Genomic DNA, 26550 nt, shown 5'->3' on the forward strand with positions numbered 1-26550 from the left:
AAAACATAACTTATAAGAGACATAGGTACAGAAGTAGAGCGAGAGAACTACAAATTACCTTAGATCTAGAGTTTACTGAACCAGAGGTCGAAAGGCCAAACATGGGGGATAACGTGGGAGACAAGGGTAGTAAAGGGGAGAAGTTTGCCCAAACTCTTCTCAAGGCCGTGCAAGATTTGTCCAAGGGTATTAAGGAGTTGAGGAAACAAAATTACAGCAACAACAGGGGCAAAGGGATTCAAGGGGAATTCCAAATTGGTGAGGGCTCCAGTACTTCACATCACCGAGGGGGTAGTGGCCCCAACACACCCCTCATTCCAAAAGCACCACCCACGTCCACCATTCCAACATTTATAGCATGTGGCGCTGGAGGGCCTCAAGGGCAAGAGGAGATGCCCATGGGGGACTATTTTATAGAGTATCAGTCATATGGACCTAACTTTAGAGAGACCATTACCTTCAAGGACTTTTGTCAGTTGAAGGGTAATAACAAGGGGAAGGGGCAAGGTGGAGGAAGCTACACTCATGGCACCGATCCACAGTGCACCATGGGAAGATTGTTCCTACCAACTTTCGATGGTGCTTCCAAGAGTTCAGCAAGAGCATGGGTGTAGAAGTTGGATGTCTATTTTCAGCTCAATTAGATGACGGAAGGAGAGGCAATTAAAATTGCCACTTTGCATTTAGAGGGAGAAGCCCATTGGTTCCATGGCTAACCACGATGGGGCATGCAGAGTGGCAACCTATGAGGAGTTCACTAGGAGGGTGTTGGAGCGTTTTGAAAGGAGAGACCCGGAGGAGCATTTTGGTGAGCTGACAAAGCTCAAACAAACGAGGAGCGTTGAGGCCTACATTTCAGAGTTTCTGAGGTTGTCAGTGATGGTGCCTAATCTGTCAGAGGCCAGGAGGGTCTTCATGTTTATAGAGGGGCTAGCAGAGCCACTGAAGGGACTAGTGAGGTCCAACGGGCCCACTACCTTGCAGGACATAGTGGGGAGGGCCCGATATTTGCAGGATGCCCTACCCAGGGCTAGAGCAACGTTTCCACTAAGATAGCGATTCTAGCAAAGGAGAAGAGACACGAGGGCTCCATCACCAAGAGCCAACCAGGGGTGAGGGTAGCTGGATGAGGAGACCAGGAGGGACCTCTGGAGGTTTCACCTGTCAGGAACCATGGGCACTAGGCCATAGATGTACATAAGGCAAGGTCCATACATTGAGGTCTTTTCCGATAGTGACATGGAGGACGAGCTAGAGCTGGAAGTGGGTGGAGATGACAGCGCAGCACATGTCGAGAGGGGACCACCACCACCACCAAGGGGAGCTTCTTTCGTACCAACAGGAGGGGTCCTTGCATCTTTGCGAGGGGTACCCAAGTTTTTGAACTTGAGGATCAGAGGCACGGTGCAGGGGCAACGTGTTTCAGTTTTGGTGGACAGTGGGGCTACCCAAAACTTCATCGATGCATGAATGGTTCATAGGAGGGGCATCACAACCGAGCAGTGTGAGGGATTTTTGGTTCTTGTGCCGTGAGATAGAACCATGCAGTGCACTCGCGATGTTCCCGCCTTGACAATCACCATGGGGAACTATTCAGTGACAAACCACCTTTTTATGGTAGATGTACCAGACACCAACGTCGTGATGGGTGTCCAACGGCTCTATTCACTTGGCCGAGTCACTACAGATTGGAGGAAGCTAGAGATGGAGTTCATAGAGCCAGATGGCAAATTGGTTTTGCTGAGGAGTATGCACTCTTACCCTACGCAGATTGTTTCATCCCACAAGATGGAGGCTCAACTGAGGCATGGCGATATTGAGTGGGTCGTGGAGTTGAGGATTTCTGAGGCTAGGGGTCAACCCAAGCCACCACATCCAGACATAGAGGCTATTTTGGACAGGTACCAAGTGGTGTTTGGAGACATACTACCTAGGCAACCTCCTGATCGTGGTTTTGAGCATACCATTGAGTTAGAGCCTGGGGTACAAGTCGTGATCACTACACCATGCAGACATCCCAAGGCATACAGGGATGAGTTTGAGAGGGCCATCAATGAGTTGTTGGCACTTGGGAACATCAGGCCTACCTCCAGCCCTTTTGCTTCATCAATTGTCCTGGTGAAGAAGAAGGATGGGTCCTTACACATGTGCATAGATTACCGGGCCCTCAACAAGAAGAACATGAAGAATCGCTACCCCATCCCATGCATAGATGAGTTGATGGATGAGTTGGGGGGGTTAAGTTCTCTAAGATTGACTTGCGCTCGAGGTACCACCAGATCAGGGTGAGGGACCAGGATGTCCCTAAGACAGCTTTCAAGTGCCACTATGGGCACTTTGAGTTCCTAGTTATGCCCTTCAGGCTAACCATTGCACTGGCCACCTTCCAGTCTTGCATGAACCACGGATTTCGTGGGTAGCTGCGGAAGTTCGTGTTGGTGTTCTTCGATGACATACTGATCTACAGTGGGACCTATGACGAGCACTTGCGGCATGTTGAGACAGTGTTGCGTATTCTGGAGGAGCAACAATTCAATGCTAAATTGTCCAAGTGTGAGTTCAGTTTGACGGACATGCTCTATCTAGGGCACATTATTGGAGAGGATGGATGAGAGTTCATGAGGAGAAGATCACGACCATCCGGTATTGGCCAGAGCCCTGGAATGTGACAGAATTGAGGGGTTTTGTGGGCATTTGCACCTACTATCGGAAGTTCGTGAAGGGATTCTCGCAGCTAGCAGCTCCTTTCACCGATTTGATGAAGAAGGGGGCATTCGAGTCGACGATGGGTTGCAAGAGGCTTTTGAGCGCCTCAAATAGGTCAAGAGAAGCTGCCCAGTGTTGGCATTTCCTGATTTCACACAACCCTTTGTGCTTGAGTGTGATGCATCAAGGGAGGGTGTAGGAGCAGTTTTGATGTAGGGGGGACACCCAATAGCTTTCGAGAGTTGGAAGCTACTGCCCCACGAGAGATTGTACTCCATCTACGATAAGGAGATGCTAGCCATCATGCATGCGCTAGCCAAGTTTAGGCAGTATTTGGTGGGAAACAGGTTTAGGGTCTGTTGACCTCTACTGGTCAACTACCCATGCAGTACACCCCCCTTTTCTTTGCAAAAAGGGGCAGCACCTGATCAGCGTGTCCGTGCCATCCAGCAGTCATCAACAGCGTGATCATCTGATTGTAAACCCAGTCTGCATGTATTAATTGTAAATAATCTGAGCAGACATGAGTCATGTATGTAAATTTGCCTAGGTGGACCTAACTTTCTAGTGGTAATCTACGTCCCGGAAGGTTTTTCGTCTCACCGATCCACGGATCGGCAGAGTTTTCCTTCAAACCTGACCCCAAAGCCGGGATGGATTTTGTCATTAGAACTTTAGGAGAATCCTAGTGTGTTGATCTGCTAGATTATAGTTGTGTCGCAGAACTGGGTGTTTTGTGAGGGTCTGTATTAAGTGGGTTTGTCCCCTTGAGATGTAAATTGTAAAAAGTCATCATGAAATGTGTCTTGAGGGTTGAAAATGTTTTAAATCCCCTCGTGAGTCCTAAGTCCTAGGTCCTAGGTGATGTTTCCAAAGGCTTAGTTCGATGATCCATTTAAAAAAATGAAATAAAATAATAAAATAAATAAAAATTTAAAAAATAATAATAAAAAATTTAAAAATTTAAAAATTTAAAAAATAATAATAAAAAATTTAAAAAATTTAAAAATTTAAAAAAATAATAATAATAAAAAATTTTAAAATTTTAAAATTTTAAAAATAATAATAAAAAATTTTAAAATTTTAAAAATTTAAAAATAATAATAAAATAAATAAAAATTAAGAAATTTTAAAAATTTTAAAAAAAATATAAAAATAAAATAATAAATAATAAAAAATTTAAAAATTTAAAAAATAATAATAAAAAATTTAAAAATTTAAAAAATAAAATAAAATAATAAATAATAAAAAATTAAAAAAAAATTTAAGGGAATAAATCGACGGATGAGATCAAGAGATGTCTTGATCCTCATCAACGGTCGAGATCATTTCTACATGGATCAATCGAACTAGCCGTTGGAGTCATTTCCTTTAAATAGGGTGCTAGGAGTCATTGTCGATTCATTCGATCTGTGAGTCTAAGACTGAAGAAGCTCTCTTGTAAATCTGTTTCTGGTTAATAAAGGAAGACTTTGGGGTCCATATCTTGCTGGTGTTACTCTCTTGGAATGCTGTGAGATCATTTCATTTTTTGCATATGTTATTTTCAGCCATTAATATTAGCTTCTTATAGAGTATTGTGAGCACAGGTATCTTGTTCACTTGCTGGGGTTTGGGTGTTGTTAGGGTTTCTGAAGTAATGGCAGGTATCTCCATTACTGTTTGAGATCTAGCAGCATTTTTGCCCTCTTTATTGACAGTTGTTTTGAGCTGTGCAGAAAACATTTTCTGAAGGAATTTTGTGGGCGTTCGGGGAAGTTCTCGGCTGAACCAGCCAACTCCCGCAAGCATTTTTTGCTGAGCCCAGTTGAATTTGATCCTGGGTCTATCATTCGGTTTATTTATTTGATTTGCATGAGAAATTTTCTGAAGTTCTTCACAGTGACAAATCTGAAATTTTCGTTTCGTTAAAATATTTCCGTTCTTATTGCTGAATCTGGCTGTTAAGGGGCCAAATCTGTAAATTAATCAGTTGTCTTAGGGTTTCAATTTTCTCTGATCTAGGGTTTCAAATTTTTTGCTTTATGCAGTTTTTATCAGGGTTTAGGGTTTTTAGGTTTCATTTTATCACATAAAAAATTTGGAAAATCATTTTTGCCAGTTTCAGTTGTTTTTCATGTTATATCTTAAGATCTGAATTTTTCAAGTCAAGATGCGAATATGATATCTAGTTAATGGTCTAGGATTCTCGTGGTGGTTTAAAGCATTTATCTTTTTTCAAAAATTCTCAGTCGCTGGATATCGTTTGGTTATGTGATTTCGCTGATACCTTTTGATGACAAATGATTGTTGTTCACGGTTTATTTTTCTATATCTAACAAGTAATCATTCTAACCACAATCTCTTAAGGCACTGGTCTGCTAAATTAATCAAATCCATCGAGTCCTTTTTTATATCGCATCTCGTGTCTCCCAACCAACTGGTCGACAGTTGGTCTCATCATCTCACAGGGACTACCCCCCTTAGCCGCAGGAGACAGGCTTAAACGGAGGGATCGGGGATCAAGGTGACAGCCCCCGGTCTGAGCGTTGTCGTGTCAATTTGCGCGACAACAGGGTCAAGACAGACCACAACAGTCTCAGATTCTTCTTGGAGCAGAAGCAGTTGCAGGAGAGACAACAGAAGTGGGTGAGCAAGCTCCAAGCATATGACTTTAACATTGAGTATGTCAAAGGGAAGCACAACGTGGCAGCTAATGCATTGTCCAAGAGGCCAGCTACGCTTTCATTGATGAGCATTGCACTGGATTAGCGAGCACAGATGCTGGTAGAGGAATTATTCCAAGGACCGTTTTGCAAGTGAGGTCCTTGACGGTGCAATGGTGGATGATTGGTACCCGGTGATGAACGAGGTGATCTACTTCAAGAACCGGATTTATTTGGTACCTAGCTCCCAGTTGAGGGAGAAGATCCTGAAGGCAGCCCATGACTCACCATTATTAGGGCACCAGGGGTTTACCAAGACTTACAGGACCATCAGAGAGTGCTTTGCATGGAAGGGCCTCAAGGATGATGTTCCGAGGCCTATTTGGGAGTGTGACACATGCCAGAGGAACAAGGGTAAGCAGACACATCCTGTTGGGCTACTACAACCTCTTCCTATTCCAGAGGGGAAGTGGGAGAGCATGTTGATGGACTTTATCATCAAGTTGCCCATAGCGCAGAGCAAGGACTGCATATACGTGGTGGTGGAACAATTGACAAAGTTTGCACACTTTTTCGTCATCTCAACCCGGTCCTCGGCTTCACAGGTGGCCGAATTAATTTTCAGAGAGGTATTTTGACTTCATGGTCTTCCGAAGACCATAGTTAGTGATCAGGACAACAAGTTCATGGGAGGATTTTGGCAGGAGCGATTTTGACTAGTGGGCACAGAGCTCACTCTGAGCGCTAGTTATCACCCCCCAGACGGATGGGTAGACATAGATTGTCAACATATGGCTGGAGGGTTACTTGCGTAACTACGTGATGGGACAGCAGCATGCATGGATACAATGGTTGCATGTGGGCGAGTACTGCTATAACACCACGTACCACATGTCCATAGGTATGTCCCCATTCAGAGCCCTATATGGTTACAATGCATTATCTTTTGTTGACGTGATGTTTGGAGACAACAAGGCCCCTAGGGCCAAGGATTGGATACAAGAGAGCCAAGATATCTTGAGGGCTCTCAAGGATAACTTGCAGACTGTGTAGAACCAACAGAATCTCTACGTAGACAGGGGTCGAGTAGAGAGGCAATTTGAGGTTGGGGACTTAGTCTTCTTGAGGCTCCAACCATACAGGCAGTCATCACTCAAGCAGAAGGGGGCCGAGAAGCTCAAGCCTCACTTCTATGGGTCGTACAGAGTCACCAGGAGAGTCGGGGAGGTAGCATATGAGCTGGAGCTACCCCCAGGGAGCCGAGTACATAACATTTTTCACGTGTCTTGCCTGAAAAAGGCATTGGGATAGTAGGTGACAACAGCTACAAAACTACCACCTATGGATGATGAGGGGCACTTAGTTCTGGAGCCAAATGCTATTTTGGACACCTGTGAGAGGCACTTGCGAAACAAGGTCACCAAGGAGTTTTTTATCAGATGGAAGTGTTGATTTGGGGTAGCATCGGATGTGCTTTAGGCCTCAAATTTTGCAGAGAGGCTTTGGCACATGTATTCCAAAGAACCCAGAAAGTGTTTTGTGAAATTCCACCCAAAGACTATTTTATTAAAATAATTAATATTTTTTAATGGGACACTAAGTCTAAACTTAGGAAATTAAAAATATTAATGGGTATTAATCTAATTGTGGATGTAACTTCTAGAAGAAGACGGAGATCAAGCCAAAATGATCTGAACCTTTGATTAGGAGTTAATCTAAGTCGTTGGTTGTCCAACAAAAAGATATAAGAAGGGGCTCGAGAGTTGCTTGGAAAACACACCGAGAGATCAAGAGATCGAATTTCTGAAGTGAGAAGTTCTCAAGAGGAAGTTCTGATCAAGGAGATTTCTTGCAGTTGAGGGGCAGCGATAGCATCCGAAGAGAGATATTTTCTCAGTCGGAGAATCATCAACAGATAGAGGCAGAGAGTGATCCAGTAGCCCAAATGCAGAGGCTGATGCATGGCCATGCAGAGGTAGCATAGAGTGTGAGAGAGATTCTGAGATTTTGCTAGGCAAAGTCAGTTTCAGAAGCTGGGAGCCGGGGTGTGAGACCGGGAGGTTGAGGCAGAGACTCCGTGCAGCAAATCGATTAGCAAACTGGGTGACGCAATGCCTAGAGATGTTGATGCAGGGACTACGTGAGGACTGCGCAGAGGCAACGTAGGGCCTGCAAGAGGCACTTCATCCAGTATCTGGATCAGCCGGGATTTTCTTAGTGATTGTGTGAGGTAATCTCACAAATATTTCTACCGGTATTTCTCTCTCTATAACTGAATTACTAGAGAGGTATTCTGAGATGTATTCAGAATTTTCTACTGCTTAATAGTAATAAACCATCAGAACTACTGCACCAGTTTTCCCGCATTGTGTTTTTCCAGGGACATTTGTCCAAAAATAACGGTGTCTATTGTGTTCTATTTTCTTTCTTAATCAGTCTCTTGTTTCCACATAATATTTAATTGAGTGAAGGCTGCAATGTATATATTACAATATTTGTCATAGGAAACTGCAAGTAATTTGTTTAAAGGAATTTATCAAATAGGAGTAATATCATCAGTTGCTGCAGTAGGGGTTCCTCTTGAGGAATTTTCACATGGTATCGGAGCTGCAGGTGAAGCAAGAAGAGCAAAGTTGATAGATCCAACGCTAAGCAGAAGAGGGAGTTCGAAAAAACTGCAGGAGGCAACAATTCGAAACCCTGGAGGGTTTGCGCAGTTCTTAGCCGAAAGGTTGAAATTTCAAGGCAGTCACTCTTCGAGTGAGTCGACAGAGAGGAGAACTCCCAGTTCGATTTTTTGTTGGGGCAGAGGGAGTAGCGTTGAAGCCTCAGCATGAGAGAACTGGTGGGACATAGATTTTTCAACAGGCAGATTGTTGGGCTGAAAGACGTCAGAAGCGAAAAGAGAAGCACAATGAGGGGAATTTTCCTCAAGCAAACTTCCTGCCGAGAAGTTCATTTTCTCATTGGCTAAGCAGCAACAGTGAGAGGCAGAGAGGAGATTTTTGACATTTTTAGCAGATGTGGCAACCAGTGGCTTGAGCGATCAAGACAGGTTGGACAGAGCATCCAACTACGTCATCTGGAAAGTGAGAATGTCATTCCTTCTAGATGAGCATGCCCTCAAGACATACATCGACAGTGTGGTGGTTGTCCCTGCAGATGCAAATCCGCTGAAGAAGTACAAGGCAGAGATGGCGAAGGCCAAGAGGATGATCCTAGATGGAGTCAAGGATCACGTGGTGTGTCACGTTGCTAGCCACGTTATATCAAGGATCTTCTGAGCCACGGAAGATGTACTTGGAGCAAAAGCTGAGATCTGCTCAGATGCAAAAGGGAGAACATGTAGATCCATTCCTCACAAAGCTAAAGGAAACCCATGATGAGTTGTCTACTATGGGGCATACACCTCAGGATTAAGAGTTGGTTAGACTGGCCCTCAATTCTGTCTCAGATGAGTGGCAAGTCTTTGTCCAAAGTGTCCTCGACAAAGCAGCATTGTTGAATTGGGATGAGATGTCGGCAGCTCTAAAACAAGAGGATTTGAGGAGAGACTTAGTCAAGGTTAAACTTGACGGAAGCAACAACAGTGAGTCGAATCCCAAGGAGGAGGAGGATAATGCAACCCTTGCATCAAAGGGACAGCAGGAGCAGCGAGGACGTAAGAAAGACATCTCGAAGATCAAGTGTTTCAGGTGTGGTGAGATGGGTCACTATGCTACTCAGTGTCCTCTCAAGAAGAAGGACAAGGATGAGAAACATGATCCGAAGGCTGCGCCAGCGAAGATCGAAGAGGAGGATTTCACCATGACAGCCGAGATACCTCCAAGAGAGAGGTGGGCTGACTTGGAGCCATAGTTCAAAGGAGCTATAGATGGGCAGGATCCTTGAGGAGCCCACCTCTTAGATCAATTCCTTGCTACGGGAGCCCAGATCAAGAGTAGCAGGATGTGAAAAAATCTAAATAGAAATCCTATTGCAGTGATTAATATTATTTCTTCTAATTATTACCTCAGAAATAAGTTATCTATAGTGTTCTTACGGCAAATATTGAAATATATTCTATTGCAGCCTTCACAATTAAAACATTGCAGAAAGTAATGGAAGGAAATACACTGGCACAAATACAATGACAGAGTTATTTTTGGACAATTGTCCCCAGAAAAACCCAATGTGGGAAAATCGGTGTAGCAGATGAGGGTTTTATTATTCTTCAGAAAATTCTCTTGTAAAAAATTACAACCAGCAAAATAGGAATGAGAAATGGAAAAGACACTTCTTGACCAATTTCTACCCCAAATGAAGCACTTCTCCTTCCCCAGAATTCTTCTGATCCTCTCTGCATCAAACTGGTCTCCCAGGCTCAGCGTCACACTGCCTACGCAAGCTCTGCATCAAACTACCTCTGCACTGCCTCTTTTTGCGTCACCATGTTCCTACTCTGCGTCTTGCTACCTTGCACTCTCTGAATGTGTTGATACCCTCTCTCTCAGTCTCACCTGCAACTCTCCCTCTAAATCATTTTTCTCTTGCCAAACTTCGACCGGCGAGAAAATCGATCTTACTCAGGTAACTGAGTATCTTCCTCTAGTGTGTTTTCCAAATGACCCTCAAGCCCCTTCTTATATCTTCCTATTGGACAACCAACGGCCTAGATTAACTCCTAATCAAAGACTCAGATTGTTTTGACTTTATCTCCGTCTTTATCTAGAAGATTCACCCACAATTAGATTAATACCCATTAATATTTTAATTTTCCTAAGTTTAGACTTAGGAACCCCATTAAAAATATTAATTATTTTAATATAATCTTCTCTGGGTGGAATTTCCCAAAACAATTTTTGGTTTCTTTGGAATGCATTTGCCCAAGCCTCCCTGCAAAATTTGAGGCCTAGAGCACATCCGATGCTATCCCAACTCAACACTCCCTCTTAGCGAGGAATGTGCTCTAGCAATATACTGTTGTTGTATATTGCTCTGGCTCTGAAGCATCATCCTCTAACATACTGTCCACCAACTACTTCACTACTGCTATAACTATACTGCTGCCTTTGACACTGTTACTGCCAATGCTACATCTGCACTACAGCTCCCTCTTAATTTTTGCATATGTGTTGTTGCTAGCTCTGCCACTGCCAACTGTCCCTGTACTGCAAAATGTTGCTACTACTTAAACGGATTTTCAACCATACCCATCTGCTCTCTGAATTGAGTAAACTTAGCTCTTCCAAGAGCCTTTATGAGTATATTGGCCACCTACTCTCTTGTGGGAACATACTACGGTTGTACTGCCCCACGCTCAACACAGTCTCTGATAAAGTGACAATGAATATCTATATGTTTCGACCGATCATGAAATACTGGATGCTCAAAGAGTTTGATACAACTCTGATTATCGCAGTAAACCTTGGTCGCTTCTATCCTTTTTCTAAATAAGCTCACAAGCAACTTTCTGAGCCATATGGCTTCGCACATAGTTGTGCTCGCTACCATATATTTTGCTTCTGTTGAACTTAGTGCTACCGATTTTTGCTTCCTACTGCACCAAGATATCATCCCTGATCCAACACTAAAGCAATAACCTAAGGTACTTTTTCGATCTACTGAATTACCTACCCAATCTGCATCAATGAACCCATTCAAGCTGACGTCCTCCCCTCTGGAGTACTTCAACCGATATCTGACTATTCCACGTACATACCTAAGAATGTGTCTTGTCGCTGCTCAATGCACACTTTTTGGTTCCACCATGAATTGACTAAGAGTGTTGACAGCAAAACAAATGTCTGGCCTAGTGTTGACCAGATACATAAGCGACCCAATGAGTTGCATGTACAAGCTGGGATCTACTTCTTTGTCCTTCGATGCATCTATTTTCTTCTAGTTGGTCATCATTGGAGTAGCCATGGGTCGCCAATCCTGCATTCTGAATCTCTTCAGAATTTTTGTAGCATACCTTCCTTGTCCAAAGAAGATCTCCCCATTCTTCTGCCAAACTTCCAACCCAAAAAATAATGCATCAATCCCAAGTCCTTCATGTCAAATTCGGCTTCAAGATTCTTTTTGCAGTCCTGGATGAGCCTAGATGACCTTGTTAGGAACAGGTCATCTACATATAGTAGCAGAATAAGTGGCTCATTCTCTACCAACCAATAGTAGAGATTGGGGTCAACATCACTATTGACGAATCCCAACAGTTGCAAGTAACTATCAATCTGACCATACCATGCTCTAGGTGTCTTTTTGAACCCGTACAAGGCTTTCTTTAACCTACAAACATGAGTTTCGAAGCCTTCGGGTTGTTCTATATACACCTCCTCTTCTATCACTTCATTCGAGAATGTTGTCTTGACATCCATCTGGTGAATCTCCCATCCCATTTGAGCTGCTAGGGATATAACAGATCTAATAGAGGTGTATCGAGCATACCCCTTTGCCACGAACCTTGCCTTGTACTTCTCTATGCTGTCATCTGCAACTTACTTGATCTTGTAGATCCATCGTGACCCTACAACTGATCTATCTTCTGGTCTAGGTACTACTTCCCAGACATCTTTCGTCGTGATAGAATTGTATTCTTCCACCATGGCATCCACCCATACTTGGTGTTGAACAACTTCTTGAAAGCTAGAGGGTTGTTCAATCTCAGCTACGAATGCTTGGTATCTATCTGGTTGTTTACACTACCTCTTCTCAGCTCTAGGAGCTCCAACAAACTCCTTTGTGTCTCTAAGTGTCTTCTGCACTTCTCTGCTAGTTCTACCATTGTTGGTGGGAGACTCAACCAACTCGTTCTCCTGATCTTGTCGTTCTGTCTATTGACAATCATCTACATTTCCTCCTTCTGAGGAGATACTGGTACTGGTCACTGTACTCGATCCAAGTGTATGGTCTCTTGCATATCCTTCTTGTTGCCCCTGCTGCTCTTGGACTAACGGAACATCTCCTGACTGATCTTTTGCAGGCATTTCACGAGATTTCCTAAAAGCTCTATCTTCCATGAACTTTGCATCCCGTCTTATTACAATCTTCCTGCTGTCAGGAATGTAGATTCTATATGCCTTTGAGGTCTCAATGTATCCTACGAGATACCCCTTTTCTGCAGTCTGAACTAGTTTACCATGCTTCTCGTCTGGAATGTGACAATAAGCCACGCTTCTAAATATCCTGAGATGAATGACTTTTGGCTTCTTCCCTATGAAAACTCCTTCAGGTGTTCTCTTGCCCAATGCTCTATGAGGAGTTCTATTCTGGATATATATTGTCGTATTGCAAGCTTCTTCCCATAGATACCTAGGTAGATCCCGATCATACATGGCTTTGCCTGCCCCAACAATAGTTTTGTTCTTCCATTTTGCCACTCCATTCTGCTCTGAATTATATGGAGTTGTCCACTTGTGCAGAAATCTGTGAGTCTTTGTCTGTATATTCTCCACTGTTATCTGAATGCAATACCTTTATCTTTTTCCCTGTCATATTTTCAACAAGAGCCTTAAACTCTCGGAAACAATCAAAGACCTCATCCTTGGTCTTTAAGAAATAGATCCAGGTTTTTCTGGAGTGATCATCGATAAAAGTGACAAAGTATTCGCCACCACTAAGAGCCCTTGTGGACATAGGACCGCAGATATTTGAGTGTATTAATCCTAATACACACTCTACTCTATTGTTACTTCTGGAAAAAGTTGCTTTAGTGTACTTTCCTAGCACACATCCTCTGCACAAGTCATTATGTGCACTTTTAAGGACTAGTACCTGTTAAAATTGGCAACCAGGGCAAAACTTCAGGTGGGTCATCTTATTCATGGCTGATAATATTTTTATTAGATTCCTCTCGTCGAGAGGTGTAGGATTGATATAAAGATCATCCGATTCCAATAAGTATTCATGGAGATATGAATTTATTTTGATTATGGAATTATTATCAAGCCGACCTACAACTCATGTAGGCTCAGAAGCCCAACAGTCGCATCTATTCACCCACCAACGTTGCGTATAAATATAAGAGGACTTTTCCTCATTTGGACTCACTCATCTCATCACATCTCTCTCTCTCTCTACTATGCAGAAATGAGTCTCTTCTCTACTGCGCTGAAATGGGTCTCTCTCTCACACATGTAAAGCCGGAAGCTGTTGAATTTGAAGCTGCAACTACAGAAGTAAAGATTGACTTGCATGGCCTAGAAGATCTCATCTTTGGAACTGCGTTGTAGGTTCATCTGAACCTCCTCTGAAAACCGCAACTTTTGGTGGTGGAATGAAGTCAATCCGATGAACGGTTTGCAAGATATCGACTGCCCTAGTTTGAAGCCGGAAACTGCTGAAACTGAAGCTGCAACTGCAGAAGTAAAGATTGACCTGCGTGGCCTAGAAGATCTCCTCTTTGGAACTGCGTTGTAGGTTCATCTGAACCTCCTCTGAAAGCCGCAACTTTTGGTGGTGGAATGAAGTCAATCCGACGAACGGTTTGCAAGATATCGTCTGCCCTAGTTTGATAATGAAGCCGCTAATGCTGATGCTATTGATCTAGGGTTTGCTACTGCTGATATGAATCAGATTTATTGTACTATTTCTCTCTGCTGAATTATTGAAGATAAAAGAAGATTTGATCAAAGGGTTTCCCCACACATTGTGGGGTTTGTCCCTGGCTAGCCGCCACATCTTGTGTCTCTTGTCTTGGCTTGTTTTCTGTCGATCGTTTAATGTTCTATCTGCACTTTACTTTATGTACGTGTGATTGCTAATCTTTGGAATATAATAAGGAAAAGAAGTAAACTGTTATAAGCATAGAACATACCATAACTTAACAGTACCACTATAACATTCTCAATAAGCATCCTCAGTGCTCCATGGTGTAAGTGCCCCATTCACCTGTGCCATAATTCATTTCGCTCCTTCTCACCATTGCAGATGTTGCCTGTCAGTGCCATTGGCAATTCAAGTTGCAACCTATACAACTTGTTGCTTCGAACCCCAATTTTCTTTTTCTTCTTCCAGCTTGGATGCTTGACGTATACTTTCTTTCCTATGAAGTATACATCATATCCCTTATCCTATAACTGGGACACTGAAATTAAGTTCATTCCTAATCCTAGCACATGCAGAACATTGGTGGCTCAAATTTTGGTCCCTGCTTCCATCTGAAAATTTATGGTGCCTCTCCCTACTGGAGTACATTTCGTTCTATTTCCCATTGTTATTTGGAAGTCCATTTGTTCTTCTTGATAGCTTGAGAAATGTTCTCGTACTCCAGTCATATGAGTTGAAGCCCAGCTATCAATGTACCAAACATCCATTGATCCTGAATTTGCTAGGCATGCGAATTCTTCATCTAATCTGGTAAATAAATCTGAGACACTTTCAGTATGCATACTGTGCCAATTTCTGACGCTAACCTGTCCCAACAACTATTGTAGGAAAAACTGCGTCCCACCTGAGATAACCCTCCTTGTTGAATCTTCTGTTGTGTTGTACCTTCTACCACTGGTAAATTTCGATTGGAAAGACTTACCTCTCTATTGACTCACTCAAAGAGAGTTTTCCCACAAAATCCAATCTCCTTGGCTTGAACTGTGCAATCCTCTAGGAGATTTGAATTTCTTCCCTTGTAGGAATTTCCAATTCCCTTCTCCTTTCAACATTGAGTCCTCTAGATTCTCTCTTCTTCTTCCCTGTAGCTCTGATACCATGTGAAAATTTCTAAATAGAAATCCTACTTCAATTATTAATATTATTTCTTCTACGTATTACCTCATAAATAAGTTATCTACAGTATTCTTACGAAAAATATGGAAATATATTCTACTGCAACCTTCACAATTAAAACATTGTAAAAAGTAAATGTAAGGAAATACACTGGCACAAATACAATCACAATGATAATTATTTTTGGACAATCGTCCCCGGAACCCATTGTGGGAAAATCAGTGCAGCAGATGATGGTTTTATTATTCTTCAGCAAATTCTCTTGTACAAAATTACAACCAGAAAAATAGGAATGAGAAATGTTATAGACACTTCTTGACCAATTTCTACCCCAGATGAAGTACTTCTTCCCCGTAATTCTTCTGATCCTCTCTGCGTCAAACTGCTCTCCCATGCCCAGCATCAAGCTACCTACGCAGGCTCTGCATCGAACTGCCTCTGCACTGCCTCTTTCTACGTCAACCTACTCCTGCTTTGCGTCTTGCTGCCTTGCACTCTCTAAATGCGCTGATACCATCTCTCTCTGTCTCACCTGCAACTCTGTCTCTGAATTGATTTTCTCTTGCCGAACTTCGACCAGTGAAAAAATCTATCTTACTCGGGTAACTGAGTTTCTACCTCTGGTGTGTTTTCCAAATGACCCTCAAGCCCCTTCTTATATCTCGCTGTTGGACAACCAACTGCTTAGATTAACTCCTAATCAAAGGCTCAAATCGTTTTGAATTGATCTTCGTCTTTATCTAGAAGTTTCACCCACAATTAGATTAATACCTAAGTCACATGACACGAGGACACGAGACACAAAGGACACGTAAATACGAGTATTCAATACGAAACGTAGCGACCTGGAAACAGGACACAGGGAACACGTTTTATATATATATATATATATATATATACCAAATATAGTTTTTTATCCATATTAAATTGCAGGTTGCAGCTTATCTAATCAAATTAAAATATAATTACTTCTCAAAGTTCATAGTTCACTTAAAAAAAATAAATAGAATCAAAATTTACTATTTAGAAATTAAAATGTGATATGCTTGGTCTTGATTCTTGAATATTCAATGTTTATTGTTCATGTACAACTTACAAGCACATAAGAAAATAACTAAAGTCTAATCCGATTGATTTCCTCTACCCCTCTTGCGAGAAAATGCCACATCTTTCCCTTTCCCTCTAGATGTAGATGCTGGTGCTGGTGGAGTTGGCAGTGGAGTTTGCTATGCTCTAGAAGCTGAAGAACTAGAAGAAGGAGCTATAGGAGGTAGACCACATCCTCTACTGGTGGCAGGGGTAGCCCGGGCAGGGGGTGTCACCTGGAAACATTACAATCTCCCAATCCTGAAATCCTGAAAAATTGATAAGTCTGCTGCATTTTGAATGAAATCTAAAATTCTACTTTCTCCATATGAAATCCAATGAGGTCGGAACCACTCTCAAACATCTTGAGTCATTTCATGGTAATGTTAAAAATTTAAGTAAAAGGATGAAAATGAAGATTAAGGAGAATGTCACTTTTACTTTAAGAATTTAACATTACCATGAATAGCATATCAATACTAGGGCCTAGACTTGATCATTAAGCTGCCCCACTCAAAAATTATTTGTTTCTTTCAAAAAAATTGAGCTTATGCAGGAAACATTTTCTATCAACGGAATATGCGTTTTCTAGATGCAGGACACGACGAAAACCAGCGAATACGTTTTACATTTTACAGGACAGAATGAAAAACGTTTTCGACACGTTTTAGGGCCGTTTTCGTGTCCGACACGTAAAATACGGGACACGGGACCTTGGAGGACGTGTCCTGTGACTTAGATTAATACCCATTAATATTTTAATTTTCCTAAATTTAGACTTAGGAACCCCATTAAAATATTAATTATTTTAATATAATCGTCTCTGGGTGGAATTTCCCAAAACGGTTTCATGGTATCCCTGCAAAATTGGAGAAAATGGAGAAAGATATGGAGAATAGAGAAAATGCAAAAATGGAGAAGATGCACAGATATGGAGAAAATGCAAAAATGGCTGATGGTGATGGAGGCTGATTTCTTGGAAACCGTGCACCGGAATTGGCTGAAACTGCTCAAGCATGTTGCCATCACCCCTGTATGATTCCCCGTAAAATGGTTTTTCAAATGGATGCATGGTTTTCAAGTTAGGGCAAAAATAAATTCTGTTCTAGGTATTTTTGCTTCAAGGCATTCTGCAGTTTTGTTGCATGGTAAGAAAAATGAACTTGGGCTGTGATGCAGGTATGGAGATGATGGAGGAGGAGTTTGAAGATTGCAGGAGGACTTCTGAACCCTTGAGGAAGCTACCATGTCCGCCAAACTACTTTTTTTGCAATCCATTTTTAACTTCTTGTAATTTCTATAGGAAGTTCCTGTAGAAAACACAGTTTTCATAAAATAAGAAAAATGAGGTGGAAAAAATGATGGAGAAAGGCGAGGGATGGACACAGAGGTGCTTGCAGGCCTAACCAACAGATTCCCACCATCAGATTCCCTTTTAAAATTGAATTTGGTTCGTCCAAAGGTTCTACAGGATGTTTCCTGTAGAAATACAGAACTTCCTGTAGAAGGCACAAAAATTCCTTTGTCTTTGCTTTGAGTGATCCTCCTGACCTGCAATGTCCTTCTTACAACCTGCAATTATCCAATGGAAATTAGCTTTATTTTTCTTTTCTTTTTCTCTTTTTTTTTTTTTTGAAAACAACTAGGGCGCCTCATGGAGGTTTTCACCCTAATTGCCTGCCCTGGGCGCCTCCAAGGGAGGTTTTCACCCAGGGATCTTATTCTTTTTTCTCTTTTTTCCCAACCCATTGACCGCCTCATGGAGGTTTTCAATCAATGAGCCAATCTAAGGTGCCTCCGAGGAGGTTTTCACCTTAGATTTTTATTTTTCTTCTTATTTTCATTTTTTTTTTCTTTTTTCCTTTTTTTCTACCCTACCCTACTTGAAAAACAAAATCATTTTCAAGTATAAGAATACTTCCAATGGAGCCATGTGCACATCGAGATTAGAGACAAGATGATGTGAAGGCTCGAAATGCATGCTTTGACAGCTATCCAGATTTCAGAGACAAAATGATCTGACTTTGAAGGGATCAAACATAGCTGAGGAAGAGAGTATTGTTGCAACTTAGTGACTGTCTGGAACCATGTCTCAATATAGCTTTGATATCCTTGGTCCTTTTGCTGATCTGGATCATTCTTCATGTCACCTTCTATCATGACCTTCTCATCTTCCTCTTTTTGCTGATCTTTCTCTTTAGTACATGCAGGATTTGATGGTAACCATGAGGGAGCTTTCTCGATCTTTGATTCTGATCTCTTCTCTTCATCAAGTGCAGCCCATGGTTCTTTGATCTCCTCTCTTGAATCTTCTTTTGCTAGATGTGATCCTTCAGTGTTGTCAATATAATCTCTTTTCTTCCATACTCTTCCTAAGCTATTGTGAATATCTTGGAGCTCAAGAGGAGTTGTTTGGACATGTTGTGCCTCAGCATTGTAATGGAGTTGAGCTACTCCAATGTGTGGATTTGGAGATGGTGGTATGGGTAGTTGAGTGGGGGTGTATTTTTGAGATGGATATGGATGGGGTTGTGGTTGGGCAGGCATTTGGGGTTGCCTTGGTGGAGCAGGAGGCGATGGTTGCAGATGAGCAGGTGGTGGAGGAAAAAAAGCGGGAGGAGCGTTGTATTGGGGCCTCCACCCCTGCTGAGGTGCATTCCACTGAGGCTGTGGCTGAGCATAAGAGTGAAACGAATGAGCAGCCGGTTGGGCATAATATGGATCTGTGAAGGAACAAGGAGGAGGTGTGAACCAGGAAGGATGAGCAGGGGGACCCCAAGAAGGCATGAAAGTGGCTTGATAGGGGTCATAATAGGTCTCAGATGTCCCTTGCAGTTCCTGCTGGTAAGATCTAGGTCCATGTGGCCTCCTTTGGTTCATATAATAGAGTGGTTCAGTGGTTCCTTTAGCCCTCTGATAGGTAGCTTTGATTCCGGGCAAGGAAGGGCACTGATTCGTAGGATGGTCTCTTTCACAAACAAAACACACTTCTATGGAGTGCAATGGACATTCGTTCCTAGGATGCTTTCTAGTGCACCTGGGACAGAAGATGGCCAAAGCCCTCTTGGCTTCTTCTTGCTTCCTTTCGATCTGCAAGGTATCCAGTTGCATGGCAAGAAACTGCCACATATCACTCTTGAAATCTTCGATTTGATTTTCAAATTCGTTTTTGGATAAGGTACTGCTCCCAACATTTCTGTTTGCGGCCATTTGCTCCAAGGGAATGTTTTCTTCTTCTTCTTCCCTAGAGGTTCTTCAAATATGTTTTGCTGCCCACCTAGGGGTTCTTTAATCACAGCCATCAAAGAAGAGAGAAGGCTGTGTGAAGCAGTGGGGGTGTTCTGCAATCATTTTTCTAACTTATCTCTACTCCTACCAGGCATGAAAGGAAATATTTTTGGTTGATTTTTGTTTCTTTTTTCTGCTTGTACCTACAAAACTAAAATAGATTGAACTGCAACTAACTATCTTGATGAAATGAAAATGCGGAATTGAAACGAAGGCAGGAAAGGACTAATCTATTTTGCTCAAATGAAATTGCAGGAATGAAATGCTGGGTTACGCTTGCGGAATTGAAATGCTACTCTACGCTTGCAGAAATGAAATTGCGGAATTGAAATGGTAATCTATGAAAGCGGGAAATGCTAATCTACTTTTGCAGAAACGAAATTGCATAATGGAAATGAAATAAACTACTTAGCGGAAGGTTGTAGTAGAAAATAGAAGAAAAGCAGCAATCACCAATACTCTGACGCTTCCCCAGCAACGGCGCCAAAAAGGATGGTGAGCCCCAGTATTGCAGCAATAATGCTGCAACTCCTAAGACTCCCTTCTTTAATTTTATCAACCCGGTAGTTCGTAACAAACTTGGAAGCGACGGTGTTGTATGCACAAGTACTAGCTCTTGCCGCAGCTGTCACTTGGTCAACTGACACAAGTCCGCTAGGAGCTTAAGCCAACTTCTATGAGCTCTTAGAAGAAGCTTTTTAATTGATGGATGAAAGCTAACTCAAAGGAAGCTAATCTACTTGCGGAAAGAAACTGAAAGCCAAACAGAAACGCAAACCCTAGCAAACCCTAATTCTACCAGCTAGTCCTACTGATGCAAAGATGAGAATGCAAACTACTAAAAGAGATGTCGTTACTTCTATGAAGGTAAAATACATGTGTCTAGACTACCTCTACCTAAAGAAAACATCTTTTTGTATTTTTGAATCAGTTATTAGAATTATCATGCATGTGCTTTTAACTAGCTTTTTATTGTGCAGAGGTGGATCAAGGAGGAGAAATGCTTGGAAAAGGTTGGGAAGGTACAGAGAGGGCCTAAGGGGTCCCTAGCACCCTTCCAGAGAGTTTCACAGAGTTTGGCTATCAAGAAACCTCATTCGTGAGCTTCTACAGGAAGTCTGCAGGGGTTCTACAGGATGTTCTGGGATTTCTACAGGATGTTTAGAAATGGAATTTTGGAGCATGGATGGAGGGAAAAAGGTGGAGGAATGAGTATGGAGGTGAAATAGGGGTGTAGGGGAGTTCAAGACTTGGAGGATGGAGTTGAGGAGAAGGTGTAGATGGCTGGACTTGTTCTAAGAAGACTGGAATAATGCTGCACAAAAGGTAGGGTTATGAGGGCAATGTGGCAACGTGAGGCAAGAAACCAAGTTAGGAGATGGAGAAGATGGGTTTGAGGGAGTCTGGGCAGATAGAGAAGTGGTACAGGTGCTCTGCAATTTGTGTTTCCAACTGAACCAACAAAGACATGCAAGAAAACAAAGATCTAGTTATGCTACCCTAATATGATCTGGCTAACAGTAACGAGAATGGACAGCAGCTTTATTTGCAAGGAAACCATGTATATTAACTATGAAATGAAGCATTCAAAGATCTGAACATGTAACCAACCTCTGCAAATGAAAACAACACACTAAGGATTGCATGGTAAAGCAAACTAGTGTTTTTGTTTGGGACAGCACGGTTACTTCAACTCCAGCCCCTGATCCAATAAGGAAGAGGTGAAACCAAAAGTGTTTGTTGACCCTTTTTTGGAGCCTTTTTCCTGTTATTATCCTACCAATCTATTCTAAACATGAAAAGCTACTTTAACCATCAAAAGCAATCTAAATAACAAAGCAAGATTCAAATCTAAATAGCAGATTTTATTCTAAGAATGCAGCAAAAACACATAAAGATAAACAAAGGAGGTACTGGGCACTTGAGATGGGCCCAACCCCAAGAGCTGCAGCCTCCTAAGAGAGATTTAGAGCTGGTGCAAAATTGGATTCATCTTTATTGATTAAGAAATGTTACATTCCAAAAACTGTCCACAAGGAGAACTTGAAAATGTGCTGAAAGCAAAGCTAATCTACTGCCTAAAAATCGAACTACAAAATGAATACAAAATGACTATAAAGTGACTAACTACTGGCTACAAAATGACTAACCACTAGCTAACCAAAATGAGGCCCTAAGCCTTCTTATTTATACAAATTGAGGACCCCAACAATCCTCCTAAACTTTAGGGACTCGGCTGCCCAAAACTTGTAGTTAACAGCAGTGCTACTTGACTTGCTTGGTTGCCCTTGTGCTAATTGATTTGGTGGCCCTTGAACTCTGAGCTGATGGTGGAGAATTCAAGGTAAGGGCCCATAAATGAAGGGAACACCTTCCTAAAAATACTCTACACGAATTTGGCTGCCAAGTGCTCATTTCAACCATTGACTTTGTCTCCAAATTGACCAAAAAGGCTACACAAAGTACACATTAGACTTGTTGGCATAATGACTAACCCAATTCACTCTATTAGCATAAATATAATCAAAACATGCAATAAACTAATGAGAATGGTGGATTAAGTCGAATTAGGAGGTTGAATGAGCCCAAGTAATCATCCATTTTTGGGGCTCATCAAGGGTCATTTGGAAAACACACCAAGAGATTAAGAGATCGAATTTCTGAAGTGAAAAATTCTCAGGAGGAAGTTCTGATCGAGAAGATTTCTTGTCGTTGAGGGGCAGGGATAGCATCCGAAGAGAGAGATTTTCTCAGTCGTTGAATCATCAATAGAGAGAGGCAGAGAGTGATTTGGTAGCCCAGACGTAGAGGCTGGCGCAGGGCCACGCAGAGGCAGCACAGAGGGTGAGAGAGAGTCTGAGATTTTGCTGGGCAGAGTCAGTGTCAGAATCCGGGAGTCGGGGTGTGAGACCAGGAGGATAAGAGCAAAGACTCAGGGTAGCAAATCGATCAGCAAACTGGGTGACGTGGTGCCTAGAGAGGTTGACGCAGGGATTGCGCAGAGCCAGCATAGGGCCTACTAGAGGCACTTCATCCAGTATTAGAATCAGCTGGGATTTTCTCAGTGACTGTGTGAGGTAATCTCACAAATATTTATGTTAGTATTTCTCTCTCTGTAACTTAATTACCCGAGAGGTATTCAGAATTTGCTACTGCTTAATAATAATAAACCCTCAGAACTACTGCACCGTTTTCCTGCATTAGGTTTTTTCGGGGACATTTGTCCAAAAATAACGGTGTCTATTGTGTTGTATTTTCTTTCTTGCTCAGTCTCTTGTTTCCACATAATATTTAATTGAGTGAAGGTTGTAGTGTATATAATACGATATTTGTCATAGGAAATTGCAAGTAATCTGTTTAAAGGAATTTAACAAATAGGAGTAATATCATCAGTTGCTGCAGTATGGGTTCCAGTTGAGGAATTTTCACAGGAAGAACCTACCGAATGAGGATGCCACTTCTGAGGGGGAGCAGATACTTTAGCATCTTTCATTACAGTTGCTTGAGGACAAGCAACACTTTGGCGGTGAGGACTGTGATATTCCCACTTAGCAACATTGCTAAGGGAGATATCAAATTTTGCCCAGTTTTGAATAAATTCGCATTAGCACTTAGGAAGCGTGGGTTTAGAGGCTCCACATGTATTTTTTATCAAAGTGAGCCCAAACATTAGAGGATGGAGGAAAATTAAGCCACTAGTGGTATGTGAGGGCCACCCATAGAGAAATGCGACCCACAAGGGAAACACGCACTCATTGGAGCAAAGTTGGTGGGGGAAATTCAAGCTAGGCCCACATGAGCATTTTGGAGGCTCTTTGACAAAAAGAGCAAGAGGCACACATTTTGGTTATTCATGAATATTTGAGAATTGTCTTAGACTAGCACGTTTGAGCTTAAGCCAAGTCTACAAGTGTTGTTTATCACAAGAGTCTTTGCGAGCGGAAATCTCAACCCTTGCTTCGGTGGAATTTGAGTGCCACCCCAAGGAGGGAGTCTCATCCATTCCAGTTTGTACCAGTAGCATGGAGTGCGAGTTTGTGGAGAGGTTCAATAGCAGCAGTGCAGGGATTGCGCAGTGCTTGGAGGAGGCACACTTGAAGGTTGAGGAGAGAAGTGAGTTTGGGGCTGAAACTTGAGGATTTCGGGGAAGTGTTTTGTTGGTGATTGCAGCTATTTAGGGGGCTTTTTGCAGCAGGATTGACAGGTGGGATGAATTACCCAACGGTAGAACCATTGAGGGAAAATATGGCCGAAATTCCAAGGTCAACCAACGGCAAATTCCTTCGTGGGTTATTTTGCGTATTTGGTGGAGAGCTTGGGGTGAATTTCCCGAAATTTTATGAGCATTGGAGGAGGCCCTAGCAGCCATTCTACACAGCCAGCAGCTCATTTTCTGGGCATTTCAGCGCAGAGCCAAGGAAGACCAGCCAGCACGCTTGGAGGAGATTTCATATTCATCACTGTAGTACCCTCACTGTGCAATTTTAACTAGACAATGTAAAGCCCTAATTGTGCAATTTTAACTAGACAATAATTGGAATTTAAAAATGTAAATTGCAAAAGAATACCTGGAATCAGTTGAAGGTGTTTTGGACTGTGGTTGTTCCCACTGCTGCAGTTACCAAACCTCCTTTACCTCCCAGCCTATCTAGGGTGTGCCTGTATGGTCCCCAGATCCAGAAAACAAATCTTCTAGCCCCCATGCCCAAAATTCCAAGAAAAATCAAGCTCAATATTTGTGACTCTGTTAGAAATTCTCGTATCTCTGTAAAACTCCCCAAACTCTCCTGTTTCCCAAACAAACTCCACACCTCCTCGCCCTTTGTGCTCCCTTATGTCTCTCTATATCTACTCCTTGGCGGTCACGACTTTCTCTCCTAGCGGATCCACCGCTCTTTTACACGGTTACACCTTCAATCCTCTTGTAGCGTGTAATCATATTCACTTAAGGAAATGGGTATATTGACATGTGTGCTAGGTTTATCTTTAAAATTTAGAATTCATTTTTATATCAATACCTTTGGTCCAAACTCCATAGTATGTACTATAATTTGATTTAATTTATCATTTGACAATTTATTAATTTAGTTTATTATTTCTTTTATATATTCTGGGATATATAAATATATAACCATATTTATAATTGACTTTAAATTTTACATTTATTTTTATAAGCATATTTACTTTATACTTTAAATTTATATCATTGAAATTACTTAGGGTATTGCTTATTAATTATGACGCGCTAAGAAATATGTGTGGTGATGGGTAAGGGTGTAACTTCTATTTGAAGGAGTGTCATGATATTGAACATTTATAGTTAATTTAGAATATATACTAGTGCAGTGCATGCGATACATGCATATGTAGCTATCATATGCATGCTAATATTCTCGTGCTCCCTATATTAGAGGTGAGTCATTACAATCACTTGGGCTTAGCTAGCTTGCCTTGGGCAAGCCCAGGTGCATAGTTTCCAAGCACCTCTTGTACTTCATGATTTATCAATAAAATGGCTCAGCAGCGCAGTTTTTGGCTATAAATTGGTGTTCTGATGTTTGAGTAATTTTTTGTGTGTTTATGTCTATGCATGCTTTGATTATTTACTGTAAAATTTCCTTAGGGATATTACACCTCTTTTAATACAAAAGTTAACTGTTAAAAAAATTACTTAAGTTTCTGTTCCCTCACATGTTTCCTTTTTGGGGGAAATGGATACGGCTCAAGTGTCTTAAAATTTAAAAGATATATCTGGTATGGATCTTGTATGGAATCATTTGGTATCTAGTATGGATACTAATCCTAACCTTATCCTGGCATTATTCACACCACATACAGGTCCAGGGAGATCCAGAAGCCGGGGGTAGATTTTTTATCACGGACAAACAAATCTTTGCAAAAACCAGGCCTACCCATAGAAGTGATTTTCATTGATTTTGTTCAGTGAAAAAAAGCAGGGAAGGGGTCTTCTTCTACCTTTGTCAAAAGCTGCATTTTTCAGAGTATACATGCTGTTCTTGTGTTGTTGAATATGACTTCTGGCGAAATTTTATCTTCATGACATTTTTACAAATGAGATTGGCAGTCTTTCAAAGTAGAAGGCTTGAATTCCAATTTCAGTAAAAGACATTACTAATGCCTGTATATCTCAAAATCTGAAATATAAGTGTGAACCACTGACGAATGTGCATAATTACTAAACCTTTCTCCTATTAGTGGATTACACATTTTCTCATATGTTACACAATACCTTACCGTCCAGTTAAATTATAAGTGAAGATTGAGATATCTACTCAGAATCCACCTATATTTATGCAACACTTTTCAGATCTCTTCATTTCAAATTTACGACTCGAAAAGAAATCTTAAAAATTGCCAGCTTATCCTGACAGATCTAAATTTGAATGATTAGTCAAATGGTCACCCTATACATAATAATCTATAACAACAATGAAACTATTACTTTCTTTCATAGCGAGCCTTTTATTTTGAGGAATATAACTGAGCAGTTAGAGACACTACCAGGTTCAAGTGATGAACATGTGTAAGAACCTTCAATTCAGCCAAAAATTCTTTTGTGGCTTGCATATCCATTTTCTTTATGGCTGCCTTCTGCAAGACACAATAGGGAAAGTTAACCATTTTGAGAATCATCACTTCTAAGAGTGAGCATTCTTTACATTTTCAAGATCACCAAATTTTACTTGTACGATGTAAGAGCAGACAAAAATGCTAATAGAAAACAAAGAGTTTGAACTCCTGAAAAGACGAACTAACTGGAAATGCTCATCAATTCTTCAATAATTATTTTCATAAATACATTAGGAATGGTAGCTAAGCTAAATGTGTCACCAAAAGGTTGCCACATTAATCTGGCAGTTGTCTGTAATCTATGGTGACACTACATTTTTAACAATGCTTCATATACATCATATTCTACAAGGCATGCAATTTATGGAGAACAAAATCAAAAATTATTACTAGATTATGGGTAGGAAAATCGGGCTAGGAAAACAAGTTCTGTGGAAAATTCTAGTGTCTCTAGAGTGAAAACGAGGCCCTAATGCAGCAACTGAGCAATATGAATCTGAAAACAATAGAAGAGAGAAGTCAATGATGC

The 26550-nt window shown here is 41.5% G+C and overlaps 1 protein-coding gene across 1 annotated transcript in view; it reads right to left on the reverse strand.

Moving 5' to 3' along the window:
• LOC149262423 (chitin elicitor receptor kinase 1-like) overlaps positions 1-26039 on the reverse strand; it is a 230430-nt gene extending 204391 nt beyond the window's left edge. Inside the window, exon 1 of the mRNA XM_089424505.1 lies at positions 25953-26039. Coding sequence (XP_089280631.1) covers positions 25953-26024 — 72 coding nt within the window. The 5' untranslated portion in view covers positions 26025-26039. The remainder of the gene's footprint in view (positions 1-25952) is intronic.
• Positions 26040-26550: the final 511 nt, after the last annotated feature.

Source organism: Pinus tabuliformis, chromosome 6, assembly GCF_031772625.1.
Source record: "Pinus tabuliformis cultivar Carrire ecotype Pingquan chromosome 6, CPIR1, whole genome shotgun sequence".
Lineage (NCBI taxonomy): Eukaryota > Viridiplantae > Streptophyta > Pinopsida > Pinales > Pinaceae > Pinus > Pinus tabuliformis.